The following is a 13,660-nucleotide window of genomic DNA, read 5'->3' on the forward strand; positions in this document are numbered from 1 at the left end:
CAATAATTTATTTTCAAATTGGAGAATTATGGGCTATAATCATCTCAGAAAAATGATAAGTCGCTTGTTTTAACGTCATTTTGATCACTAAAACTTACCCCCCCCCCCCCCAAATAAAATTCTATTTAAAAATAAGGTTTTTTATTTATGCATTTTACCTAGATCAGGTACTGAGAAGCCACAAGTATAGACTCCTTGGGGTTAGAAATAGGAAAAAAACTCCCTCCCCCCTTTTCTCATCTTTTTCATAAATAAAGGGGATGCAAAGCAGTAATAGTCACCTCTGTAACAGCTCAAATATGAAACAATTTGCGACAACGACAGACTATTATTATAGGAATAGCTTTGAATGTTAATCTATGACTAAAATGAATATTTTATAAAATATTATACAGATAATTCCAAGCAAAGGTTTAAGCAGACAATCCATTAAATTGCCAATGGTAAACAATAACTCCCATTACATTTATTTAGTAGCACATCTAGTTGTTTGAATATATGTCAGAAATTATTTAATGTAAATCTCGATGTATTTATCTAGAAAAGTCTCATATTTGTTTTAAGATTCCCACAACGTTTAAGCATAAATTCTATTTCATTTTTTCTTGCTATTAAAGGATATTGCCCTTAGTAATTAAAATTTGTATGGATTGGGCGTATTTTTAACCCACTTATAGTATATAAGTGATTTTACCTATGTGGATTTATCTGTATCTATCCTTTTATTAATCATAAAAAAACTTCAAAGATGAGCTTTGATTATTATACAGAGAAAAAAGATAGGTATATGCATGAACTGAAACCAGGATGGGAGAGGACATTAGACTGTAAATTAAAGTGGTAACCATAGTTTTATGAACACGATCTCTCATTTGTTGACTTTTTTGAGATATAATTATTGTTAACTCTCACTTTGATAAAAAATCAAAACTACATTTTGAATCACTTTGAGTTATATAGGTTATTAGGTATACATATCTAGTATTACCAATCGTTAAATAGGTATGACTTTCAGTCACTTCAGTTAATCTAAGTAAAAAATAGGTATGCCTAACTTATTTTTTTATATTACCTTGTAATTATGTTTTCTTGTTGAAAAACCCATCCTATTATTTATTTAATTTTTTCCATTAAAATCATCTGCTAAAAATACCTACATATTTTTTTCTAACCATCTGCCTTTATCTATCAATTTTGTCTTTTTAAAAGATAATTCATTATTAGAATAGTGGTATGCATGATTAATTTAGGATTTAGTAATGCTAAACTTGCCGTCGAGTCGACAAATTATTGTTTGTCAATAATATATCACTAGACCATTTAATCGACAAAACTTATTAAATTAGATTAATGTGCGTTCCTAATGATGAGAAACAAGTTTACTTTGGGTACTAGTCTAATTCACAGTTTAATGTACCACCCCCCCCCCCCCTCTTTCTGATTTTAGCTGTATTTTACGTCCTTGGCAATGTTTCATTTTTTTTTTACAATTGTCGTTATTTTTATGTTAGAAATAAAATAAGAATGGTAGTTTTTTTAGCTTTTATACAAGCGTGCCTTATAAATTTCAATTTTGACACTAAGGCTGACAGAAAAATGATAAAAATGAGTTCTAACGTTATTTCTTCAGTAAAGTTACATCAAAGTCGCTGGTATAACAAGATAAATTTAGTTGTGTAACAAGATGGTTTAAAAATCTTTAGAAATCCTCCAAATTTTGATGTCATGATTTTGTATGGGCTAAACATCTGGACTTTTAGAGTAAAAAATAAGGACTTTTACATCCCAGAGAGGGAAGACACATTGGACTGTAGATTTCGCTGGCACCCAAAGTTTTTAAGAACACATTTCGTTCATTCATTGACTTAAAAACTGTGGGTTCTTTATTAAATCTTGATTTATTGGTTCAAACTAGCGGTATTTAAACTTTTCAACCAATTTTTCAATGATGGTTCTATTGTTGTATCTATTTATTAGAGTAGCTGGTCTGCAGTCTAAATTCTGTAAGCAAACAAGAGCGGAACAATGTCCCCAAAATATGCAGACATAAAAGTTAAATTATATAGAATAGCTAATTGTATACTAAACAATTTTAGGTTTATTATCTTGAACTGACGATTGGACCGGACCATTGTTCACTCCCTTACATTTATGTTTTAAAAGTTTTCTATTATAATGACAAGTTTCTCCCAGATGAATCTCTCTACTTTTGCGAAGGCAAATTAGTTGAAAAGTAGCTAAATAAAGTTAATATTTTGTATTTTAGATGAAACTCCAAACAATTTCGTATAAAATAGAAATGATGCTACGCAGGGATGATGGGACAATGACGGTTAAATTTATCTTCCAATCCCATAAATGATTAAGAGATTCCTAAGGCAGAATTTACACAAGAGACTGAAAGCTTGGGGGAGGTAATTTATCATTATCTATCCTATCCCTGAATACGTGGTAGTAAATAGAATTGATGGTATGACATGAGGCCTATTTACTATGCTTTAAACTCGAGGACAGGTATAGGGCATCCGAAGAAAAACTAATCTTGTAGGCCTTCCCTAAGAAGTATAAGCCTCTATCCCCCTGGCATCTAGGGGCTTTCTGTTCGAAGTGAATGGAAGGGCAAACATAACTTAAAACCACCACAGGACCTATATGAAGCTTCCCTGGCGAACTTAATCAGTTCAGTAATCAAAATCATAAGCTACAGACAAAAAAAGCTTTACTATTTTATATTATAGATTTAGAAGTTTTACGATGTCTCTCTCTTTGTACTTTAATCTAAAAACTAGAAGTACGTTTCAGGGAAGCTTGTTTCTTACTATTCTTGAATGTTAACGGAAGGGTGTGGGGGGGGGGTGAGGTTTACCCCTAAAACAAGACTGCATATGTAAAGTAGTATTGTATATGTGTATATGTGAAGTTCCATTTAGAATAAAAATCAATGAACGCTCTCGCTTTATCCATATACACTAGGGAAATGAGATAGGTTCTTTGAAGATTAATTTTACCAATATTCTAAAGCAAAGAGTTATGAATTAACCAAACTATTTGGGTATTAGTTAAAGTGTCACCAGTCAAACACCCAACTCTTTGTATATTGTGCATATTTATGGAAAAATACTCCCTACATATTCTTGATATTAATTTCATGCCATTGACATGCTAGCAGTATATACCATTTTTAACGTCTATAGTACATTGCATCTTACTCAACATTACCGTGATCGCAAGAAGCCAAATTTCTATTCATTCAAATGCAGCTAATTTGTTTTCGATATACAAATCCGTTTATCCCTGAGATTTCCCTATCTCATACAAACAAATTTGGCGCCATTTATTTTCGGAGTGGATAAATTTTTGGAAACAAACTGCGACAAGAAACATAACCAGCACACTTCGTCATAATAGAGACGCTAAAAATATATGTACTGTTGCTAAATAAGTCTAATGACATTTTTAAGTTTAAAGATAATATCATAGACAATAAACCATAATTATAGGGCACAACTTATTATCATGTACAATCAAGACTTTAAGAAAAAGTAATGAAAAGAGCTTAATAACAGTCAGAATTCAACATTCTAAGTTGATTAACGTTGGAATAAATGATTATTTTAACTGTATATTAAACCTTTTTTCTCTGGGCAAAAACCGGTTTCCGAAAAAATAAATGGTACGTACCTGTATACATTAAAACCAGTTATTGTGAGCTCCTAGAACCAAAATTTATATCTTCAAATTCATATTTGAAACTAGCTGCTACGCCCCAAGCATCTAGGGAATCTGTAATAGTATTCAAAGAGGTTAAAATGGGGTAAAAACATTCTAAGGCAAAGGCCAGAAATAATTTATCTTAAAACCATCCCGGAACCTATGGAAAGCTTCCCTAAAAAGGAGAACTAAATTAGTTCAGTAATTATTGAAATCTTAAGCTTTGACAAAATAAACGTACTACTTTATATAAAGGTTTATGTAATAGGATACATAAGTACAGATTTTTACTTTGGTATTGTTTGATTAGGTAAGGCATTGGTAAGCCCTGTAAGGATAATAGTTTTCTATAATAGACTTATGAGAAAGAATAAGAATTTATCGATTCATATTTCAAAAGAGCAAGAATAGAATTTTTGAGTTCATCATCAGGCGCATCTCTCTTTTTGACTGTTGAGTCCAGAGAATACGGACACCTTGTTCCTCCATGAATTTCTTTTTTTTGGCAAGTGCTTCAGCTTCTCCCCATGTTAATTCCAAATCAAAGAGGTCCTTTTCAGTGCTCCGCCTCCAGGTCATTTTTGGTTGTCCCCGTTTACGTTTACCAGTGGTGGGGTTCCATTTTAAGCACTTTTTTGGAAACCTATTTTGTTCCATTCTGAGCACATGTCCTAGCCACCTTAGTCTTTTATATTTCACTTCTGCTTCAATACTATTGCACTTCGTCTTAGCATACAGATCAATGTTTGATATTTTGTTTGGCCAGAATATTTTGCAAATTCTTCTTATGCAGCTATTGTGAAATGCATTAAGTTGATTTGTTTCAGTTTTCACAGTTCTCCAGCATTCAGCTCCATAAAGAAGAACTGATTTCACATTACTGTTGTAAAGTCTGATTTTTGTTTTCAGAGCAAGTTTCTTTGAATTCCAAACGTTGTGTAGACTGTTGAAAGCAACCCTAGCCTTATCAATCCTGGTCTTAATATCAGCTTTTGAGCCATTTTCGCTGCTGATAACACTCCCCAGATAGGTGAATTTGTTGCTTTGTTTCAATTGTTCACCATTTATTGTTATATTTTGATCAGGGTTTGTAGGTATATTCATAATTTCGGTCTTCTTGACATTGACAAAGAGCCCGACTTGTCCTGCATATTTGACTAGTCTATCTGTTTTAGCTTGTAGATGTTTGATTGTTTCTGAAATCAGTGCCAGGTCATCAGCAAAGTCCAGATCCTCTAGGTGTCCTAGTATGCCCAGCTGGAGACCACGTTTTTTGTCCTCTGTGGTTTTCTTCATCACCCAGTCAATGACCAATATAAATAGAATAGGTGATAAAATGCATCCCTGTCTAACTCCAGTGCTTATTCTAAAGAAATCAGATGTCTTATTGTTTCCAACTGAAACACAGGCTTGGAAGTTGTCATAGAATTTAGTTATCATAATTATCATCTTTTCAGGTATACCATAACTTCTTAGTATTTTCCAAAGTGTTTGTCTGTGTATGGAGTCAAAGGCCTTAGAGAAATCAACAAAATTTACATGGAGTGGCTTGTTAAATTCAACACATTGTTCAATAACCGTCCTAAGGGTGAAAAATTTGGTCAACACAGCCCTTTCCAGCACGGAATCCAGCTTGTTCTTCTCTTAGTTTATTGTCAATTTTCTCATCAATTCTGTTTAAAATAACTTTACATAGGACCTTGCTTGGGATAGAAAGCAGCATAATTCCTCTCCAATTATCACAATTGTTCAAATCTCCCTTCTTAGGTAGTTTTATGATTATACCTTTAGACCAGTCCATTGGTATCTTTTCTTGCCTCCAAATTTTATCAAAGAGATCAGTTAGAGTCCTAGCAGAAAGATCTATGTCTGCCTTAAGCATTTCGGCAGTTATCAAGTCAGGTCCTGGTGCTTTGTCATTCTTTAGACTATGTATAGCAGCTTTAACTTCTTGAATAGTTGGTGGTCGTGTGTCTATGTCTATTTCATGTCCTGGTTCAGCAGTAATTTCTGGTTCAGGTCTGTTCAACACTTCTTCAAAATGTGATTTCCACCTTTCAGCAACTTCTTTTTCTGTAGTGAGTAATTTACCATCTTTAGCCCTGATAGTTTCACCACTCTTTTTGCTATATTTGCCACTTAATTGCTTGGTTATATTGTATACTGTTTTCATGTTACCAAAGTCAGCTGCTCTTTGGGCCTTTTCAGCCAGATTGTCAATGTAATCTCTCTTGTCTTTCCTTGTGCACTTTTTGACTTCTTTGTCTTTAGCAGTATATTCAGCTTTTAAATTGCTCATGTCAGCCAAATGTTGAGCATTATGGATTTTGTTTTTGAGATTCTTTCTCTCTTCTATTTTGATCCATGTTTCTTCAGAGATCCAGTCCTTTTTCTCTGGTTTCTTGTGTCCTAGGATTTCCTTAGCAGTAGATTGAAAGTTTTCTTTAATTGAAGTCCATGTGATCTCAGTCTCGTCATTTAGGTCCTCTAAGACTTGAAATCTATTTCTGAGTTTTAAGACAAATTCATTCTTTATCACAGGGTCCTTTAATCTTGAAGAATCATATTGTCTACCAATCTCACTCTTTTTATCATGGCCAGTACGCTTCAGCTTTAATTTAATCTTACTGACAACTAGTTCATGGTCACTAAATATGTCGGCTCCTCTGTAACTCCTACAGTCTTGCATGGACTTGACCCATTTTCTATTGATCATAATGTGGTCAATCATGTTTCTTGTTTGTCCATCAGGCGTTGTCCAGGTATATTTGTGAATGTTTTTGTGTTGGAATAGTGTACCTCCTACAACCATATCATTATTTAAACAGAATTCAATTAAAAGTTCTCCATTTTCATTTCTTGTACCTATACCAAAGTGTCCCATTGCGTTCTCCACTCCAGTCCTGTCAGTTCCTACTTTAGCATTCATATCTCCAAGAACTAGGCACATGTCATGTTTGGGTAGTGAGTTTCTGATCATGGGCGTCCAAGCTTTTTTTTTTGGGGGGGGTAAAAAATTTTAGGGGGGGGGGTAATTCGTGTTTGGGGGGGGTAAAATGGCGCGCGAAGCTTGCCGAAATTTTTTTTTACCCCCCCCAAAATTTTTACCCTGGGGGTAAAATTCGATTGGGGGGGGGGTAATTACCCCCCCTAAAGTCTGTTGGGGGGGGTAAATACTCCCCCCAAATCTGTTGGGGGGGGTAATTACCCCCCCCAAACTAATTTACCCCGGGGGTAAAATTTTTGGGGGGGGTAATTTAATTATGTAAAAAAAGCACCTACCTAATCTATTAAGTTAATAAGTACTATCCTATAACATAAAGTAGTAAGTAAGGTTTATTTGACTATAGCTTCAGATTTCATTACTTTTAATACTGAGTTCTCCTTTTTAGGAAAGCTTCACATAGATCCCATGATGGTTCCACACTATTATAGGTCAATCCTTTGAGTGGTTTTAGGCTATTTTTCTCCTCCCTTTTTACCCTTTAGAAAACACGAGTTCTTAGATGCTAAGGGCGCCACTACTATTCAAATATATAGTAGTATCTCATTCTTTAGAACATAAAAATACAATAATTAACTCACTAACCAATGAACCAATATGATTATACTTTAAAGTGAAGCGTCTTATAGGACCTGGTAAGTTTTATAACTAGTTTTGAGACACCCTGACATCCTCCCAAAAGAAATCGCCTATAGAAATTCTTTTTCATTATTTAATGAAATATTTAATTTAGTTAGGTATCTATTTTATGGAATCTTCAGTGCTTTACAATTACATCATAGATCCCCGGGATGGTTTTAGCCCTTATAAAGGCCCAAGCAAATAAAACATGATCAAACTATTAAATTTTTTGTTATCATGGTTAAGAACTGTTTTAACTGGTTGGACTATATTGGGGTATAGTCCCTTTTGTGGAAACGCTCTTTAAGGGGCGTTACTTCGTTTTTTTCACACAAGCCTTTCTCCTATTTCTAGCCCCTGCGGGGGGCCAATTGCTTAACCATGTGGGGCAATCACCTAAACCAATATAACCTATCCTAAAATTAACTATCAGTAAAAATTTTTTTTAAAGAACATTCAATTTGGGGGGGGTAAATACCCCCCCCAAATTTTTTTTTTAAAGAACATTTATTTTGGGGGTGGTAATTACCCCCCCCAAAATGGTTTGGGGGGGGTAAATACCCCCCCCAAAATCGTTGGGGGTGCCTACGGCACCCCCAAGGTAGGGGTAATTTTTTTTTGGGGGGGGGGTATTGTTCACAAAATTTTGGGGGTGCCAAATGGCCCATTACCCCCCCCCCTTGGACGCCTATGTTTCTGATTGATTGCAGTTGATCATAAAACTCTTGTTTTACTTCTCCATCTTTGTCATTTGTTGGGGCGTAGCATTGGATAATAGTCAACTTGCAATGCCTTGATTGGAATCTAGCCTTAATTATTCTGTCTGATATAGGTTTCCAGTCTATTAGTGAATTGACATGTCGTTTTTGAATAATTATAGCAACACCATACATATGTTGGCTTTCATGACCAGAATAAAGTATTAGGTAGCCATCTTTGGTTGTAGTTTGTCCTTGTCCTGTCCATCTACATTCCGCAATTCCAAGTATTCCAATATTGTAACTTGTCATTTCTTTAACTACTTGGGCTGTTTTAGTTGACTCATACATTGTTCTAACATTCCAGGTTCCTATCTTACAGCTTTGCTTAGAACTTATTGGTCCTGTCATCAAGTTGATAGCTTCCTTTCGGATTTGACCATCATCTTTCATATTCTCAGTAAACTGAGCATCAGTTCCAACAGTTCTTGTTTCATGTACACCTCTGGCTGTGTGAAAGCCATAAGTGTTTGAGGTTCTGTGGGTGTTTTCGCTAACTGTGGGTATTTTTTACAGGTAGGATAGTTAGTCCTACGCAAACCTTCCATATCCCTGGAAGGAAGGGTGACTGGTAAGGGGAGGGACGTCAATATCCCCCAGTACTTCAAGAAGTACCTCCTGCCCTTAGAATTTTTGAGTTAGTTAAATCGAATTTTTGAATATAAAAGATGAAAAAGAATAGCTGTCTTAATCACTTATGGGGTGATAATGTGTCATCCCTGTGAGAGCAAGTATAATTATTTCCAAAACCATAATTTGGAATAATTTACAGTAACAGTTTAGTGAAGGAAAACTTAAATTGTAATGTGATATCATACTAAATCAAAAGCTTAGGAACCAATGTAAGTAGTAAGTAGTAGGAACTATGCTTTGTTTCAAAACAACGAGTTTTTTGAAACAGCATATATAGCAAAACCTATGTTGAAGTAAATAAGTTTTAGGACATCTTACTGTTTTTTCCTGGGAGAAAATGCGGTGAATTGAATATATATATTTGCTTTTTTTAATAAAGATTCATCTCCTTACTCATTTTTTTGGTTAAAACCAAGGAACATCCGAACCATATGGTAACAGCTGAGCCCCCCTGGAATGAAGCGCCCCCCTGCCCCCCCCCCTCACACTTAACTATAACCATCCCGGCTTGTTTTATTGTTGAATCTTTCCAATATATTGATTTAGATGTTTGTTAAATTGTTATCATCATGACGGATTCCTACATCATTTAACTTTACTTCCAAATTCTATAGGATCAAATTTATATGCTTTAAAGTAAAAACCAAAATTCTGGAAAAGAAAATAGCATTAATCCAGACTGTAAATGTTTTAGGTTTTTCGCTTTACCATTATTTCTAAAAGATAACAAGTTGTTGAATTACATAAATTGTTTTTTATGTATTCCTATCTATTAAGATAGAATAGCTTATTTTAGGCTAGGCAAAGTTTGTTTGATTTAGACTAAGATACCACTACGGACACCCAAAGTCTGATATGCATGTTTTCTCCTTCGATGGCTTAACAACTTTGGGTACTAACCTAGCAACCAAGAAGTGTATAAACATTTCCATATTTTTTTAAAACTTCATGAGGGGTAAATTTGTTTACCATTATAGGGAATGTACATCAATTATTGTTCATTAAGATCCCTGGTTTTCATTTAAGAATAAGAAAGCTTGGGAGCAAAACTTCGCTGCAAACAAACAAATTCTTTATAGTTTCGCGGGGTTTTTAATATCATATTGAATCTATAATCTTAGAACAGATTAGTGGATTTAAGTTCAGTTGTAAAGTCCTTTTTGACATCAATATTACAGCTAGGCAGCTAACATGTGGTTGATTAATAATATACTGTGTAGATAAGGGTTTGAAATCTTTGGAATATACTTTTTTTTTGTTGGGAAGGAGGGTTCCAGGTGGGCTTAGAAGGGTCAGGTTTTAAACAACAATGAAACATATTTTTGTCAAGAAAAAGTTAATTAATGTGTAATAATTTTATATCCTAAAAGGTATTCTTTCTAATGCTTTTTCGGGAACTAGTTGATTAGCTTAACTCCTTCAGTGTAAGGCGAGTGGCTCAGGAAATTAGCCTAAAACCACCAAAAGACATTTATTATGCTTCCCTAAAAAGTAAAACCAATTCTGACCAGCAGTTTTCGAGATCTTTAGATTCAGATAAAAAAATCTTAGTACAGTATATTACAGGATAAGACCACAAACTGTTGTTCACGGACACGAAAATAAAAAAAATACATGTTACATGTTTTATCCTTTAAAACTGCACTGTCGGTGTTTTATTTGGAATTAAAGAAAGGTAAGGGATTTTATATAGGTAGTTGAATAATTCACACAAAAATAGAGTAACCTTTTTTTAGGACTTTAGAGGATGGTTAGGCTTTTCTAAAGTTTCTAAAGTTCATGTAGATATACTAGCGGCAAGGCGCACTTATTTTTAAAATGAAAAGTTTTTTTTTGTTGTGGACATTTTAAGCGATTTCCCTTTTAAAGGTAGTGCTACGCTCCCCCAATTTGTTTTAAAAACCTTTCCAGAACACATAAATAACTGGAATGTGAAGGAGAGTCATATCGGTTCAGTGGTTAAAGAGATCCTTCGGTACAAACAGACTCCTAGACTGTCTTTACTTTTATATCAGGATGTAAATTTAGAAATGAAGAATCCTGTAACGATTACAAATGAGCAAGCAAACAAATTATTAAATTATTATCAGAAAAGGTGATCCATATAACATTAAATAACAGTATTTGATCACTCTTTATATAAACTCTATTGTATATTTTTAGGTTAGGCTAAAGAAAAGTATAGGGCGGGGATTTTGAGGTGTGTATTAACCTCCGCATATTATTACACTAGGACAGTGTTAGATATTTGCAAAAAGTCGCAATAACAAAAAAATGTAGGCTCGTTTAGAATTGAAATAAGATATAAATGTTTGTGCTGTTTTGTAAAAGTATGCGGTTCTGATGATGTAATACATTTGCGGATGTGAGGGCGCACATATTTGGAATATATCCATAATGGATTGACGGAATATCTGTCAATATCAAGTAAATTTTACAATAAAGCATGGAAAATTTTTATTTACTTTTAGGCTTTTATTATTTATAAGTTAAGGCTTAAATATATTTGAAATTAAAGGCCTTGAATCTAATATTAGGAGAGTTTCCGTAAAATCTAATATTAAAAGTGTTGAATTCCATTTAAAAACCTACACAATACAAACGGCAGAAAATTGGTAATATTTGAAGTAGCGAATCTAAGCTTTGATTCTAAATGTCTATCCGGCTGTATACGAAATACAAAGAAGTGAAATTTAATAGGAATCATTATCCTGCCTCTATATGAGATAAGCTACTAGATAGGCCTCTAATATTTAGATGAGTATCAACTATACATATATAGACAACTTTCATCAGTCTGTTCGCCCTTATCTATTTTTAATCTTCGTCACATAGGGATGTTGTCATCCTTGTTTTTACAAATTTCATAATTAATGTAAGATATAATTCCTTGAGATGAATAGCAAGATCTATCATTGATATTGAAACAGGATTATCCATGTTCCCGTAGTTTGCCAGGTTTCCAACCATTATCACCTGAAATTTCATATAATTAGAGGTAGGACAAGAAAAGATAAATTGATATAGAAACAGGATTATCCATGTTGCTGTCGTTTGCTAGGTTTCCAACCATTATCACCTGAAATTTAATATAATTAGAGATAGGACAATGAAAGATAAACTAATATAGAAACAAAATTATCCATGTTACCGTAGTTTGCCAGGTTTCCAACCATTATCACCTAAAATTTAATATTATTAGAGATAGGACAAGGAAAGATAAATTGATATTAAAACAGGATTATCTATGTTCCCGTAGTTTGCCAGGTTTCCAACTATTATCACCTGAAATTTATTATATTTAGAGATAGGACAATCAAAGATAAATTGATATAGAAACAGGATTATCCATGTTCCCGTAGTTTGCCAGGTTTCCAACCATTATCAACTGAAATTTAACATCATTAGAGATAGGACAATGGAAGATAAGTTGATATTGAAACAGTTTCTTTAATGTTGGCGTAGTCGGCCATACTCTGCGGTATGAGTAAGGGAGGCGGGAGGTTGTTGTTATAAAAATGCCCTAAAACATATACAAGTCTTAAATTTGAGAATGAAAACCATTCTGGGACATATGTGAAAAAGCCAGAACTTATTCTGTTTAGTAATTAGCGAGATCTTATGGGACAGACAAAAACTTAACTTACTACTTCATACCAGATTAGAGATAGACTTTTGGCGGACACGATTGAGCACCATAGAAAAATGTAAATAGCCTGTAACCCCAAATATTGGCAAGCGACAGCCACCCATTTCCCAATGATTTCCAGTGCATAAAAATGTCAGAAAATAATTTTCAAAGGCTACAAACAAACCGTTCAAAACAAGGGCTTTTGGTTCATTCACATTTTGTTCAAACACAATCTATTCACATTTAATAGAAGCTATGTTTAGGTCTATGCCAGATTCTATAAACAAAACTTTTAAGATAAAGAACGGTTTTTTTTTGCAAATTGAGGGTAGTAAAAACTCCTCTGGGAATGAAGCCACTAGAACATTTCATAATACCAGGAGTTGAATTATAAATCGAATAACATTTTGTTGAAAATTTTTTAGCCTTTCAAATTTAATCTCTGTATCAACAGCATGCATTGTTTAAGCATGCTAAATTTATTCGAAAATAACAAATTACTAATTTGTGTTTTAAGCGAAGGCGAAAATATTTTTGTCAGATGAAATATCCTTATCTGTTTGAAACCTCGTATAGGGAATGCATGCACAATTTTTTAAGTGCTGCAGAATTGTGTCAAATAAAACCTACAACAAAAACGGAAATTTTGGGCTGGTACCAAGGGTTTAAATCTTGGATTGCTACTGCTTTTAGTTTTTTCTAGTTACTGTGAATTAGAACCTTTTTAGGATTAAAGCCAAAAGCTATCCTAAAACAAGACCGAAAACGACCATATCACGTAAAGATGCAATAAAATGTAAGTAAAGCCAGCTCCAAAGCCCAATATTGACCCAAAGACATGTACAAAGATTCCTTCAAAACTACAACTTCAGCTATTACCAAGCTATTTTTCTTAAAACGCATAAACCTTACTACTTTATTACATAGAATGATAAAGTTTAAAGTTTAAAGAATCTAATCTTTTTAGGGAAGATTGGTTTTTGAATGGGTAGTTTCCTCTTTGGTGCAATACAGTCCAGGAACAAAGACAAAAGGGATAAGACAATGGCCGATGAATTAATGTACATCCCCAATGATGATATACAAAATTTCCCCTTCTGCAGATTATAATTAGTAGTTGAAACGTTTGGACATCTAACTTGATGAACCAATCAATCAAAATTCAATGAATGTCCCCAAAGTTGTGATCCAACCAATAGGAAAATGTTATTATAAAACTTTGGGGACTAGCCCAATGTCCCACCCTGTACTTAAACCATAATTTGACCAAGTTTCCTTCAGATTTGTCTTGTGTAATTGTAA

At 33.9% G+C, this 13,660-nt stretch overlaps 2 protein-coding genes across 2 annotated transcripts in view; one reads left to right on the top strand and one right to left on the bottom strand.

Moving 5' to 3' along the window:
- Positions 1-13,660, top strand: part of LOC145322438 (uncharacterized) — a 442,211-nt gene that overhangs the window by 394,104 nt on the left and 34,447 nt on the right. The gene's annotated exons all lie outside the window — the stretch shown is intronic.
- The window catches only part of LOC145323076 (prostaglandin reductase 1-like), a 65,321-nt gene that overhangs the window by 4,283 nt on the left and 47,378 nt on the right, over positions 1-13,660 (bottom strand). Inside the window, exons 11-12 of the mRNA XM_080165457.1 lie at positions 11,615-11,703; positions 3,682-3,711 (exon numbers count right to left, since the gene is read on the bottom strand). Coding sequence (XP_080021583.1) covers positions 3,682-3,711; positions 11,615-11,703 — 119 coding nt within the window. The remainder of the gene's footprint in view (positions 1-3,681; positions 3,712-11,614; positions 11,704-13,660) is intronic.

The sequence above is a fragment of the Acartia tonsa genome, chromosome 6, assembly GCF_053477335.1.
Source record: "Acartia tonsa isolate MP-2025a chromosome 6, ASM5347733v1, whole genome shotgun sequence".
In the NCBI taxonomy this organism is placed as follows: Eukaryota; Metazoa; Arthropoda; class Copepoda; order Calanoida; family Acartiidae; genus Acartia; species Acartia tonsa.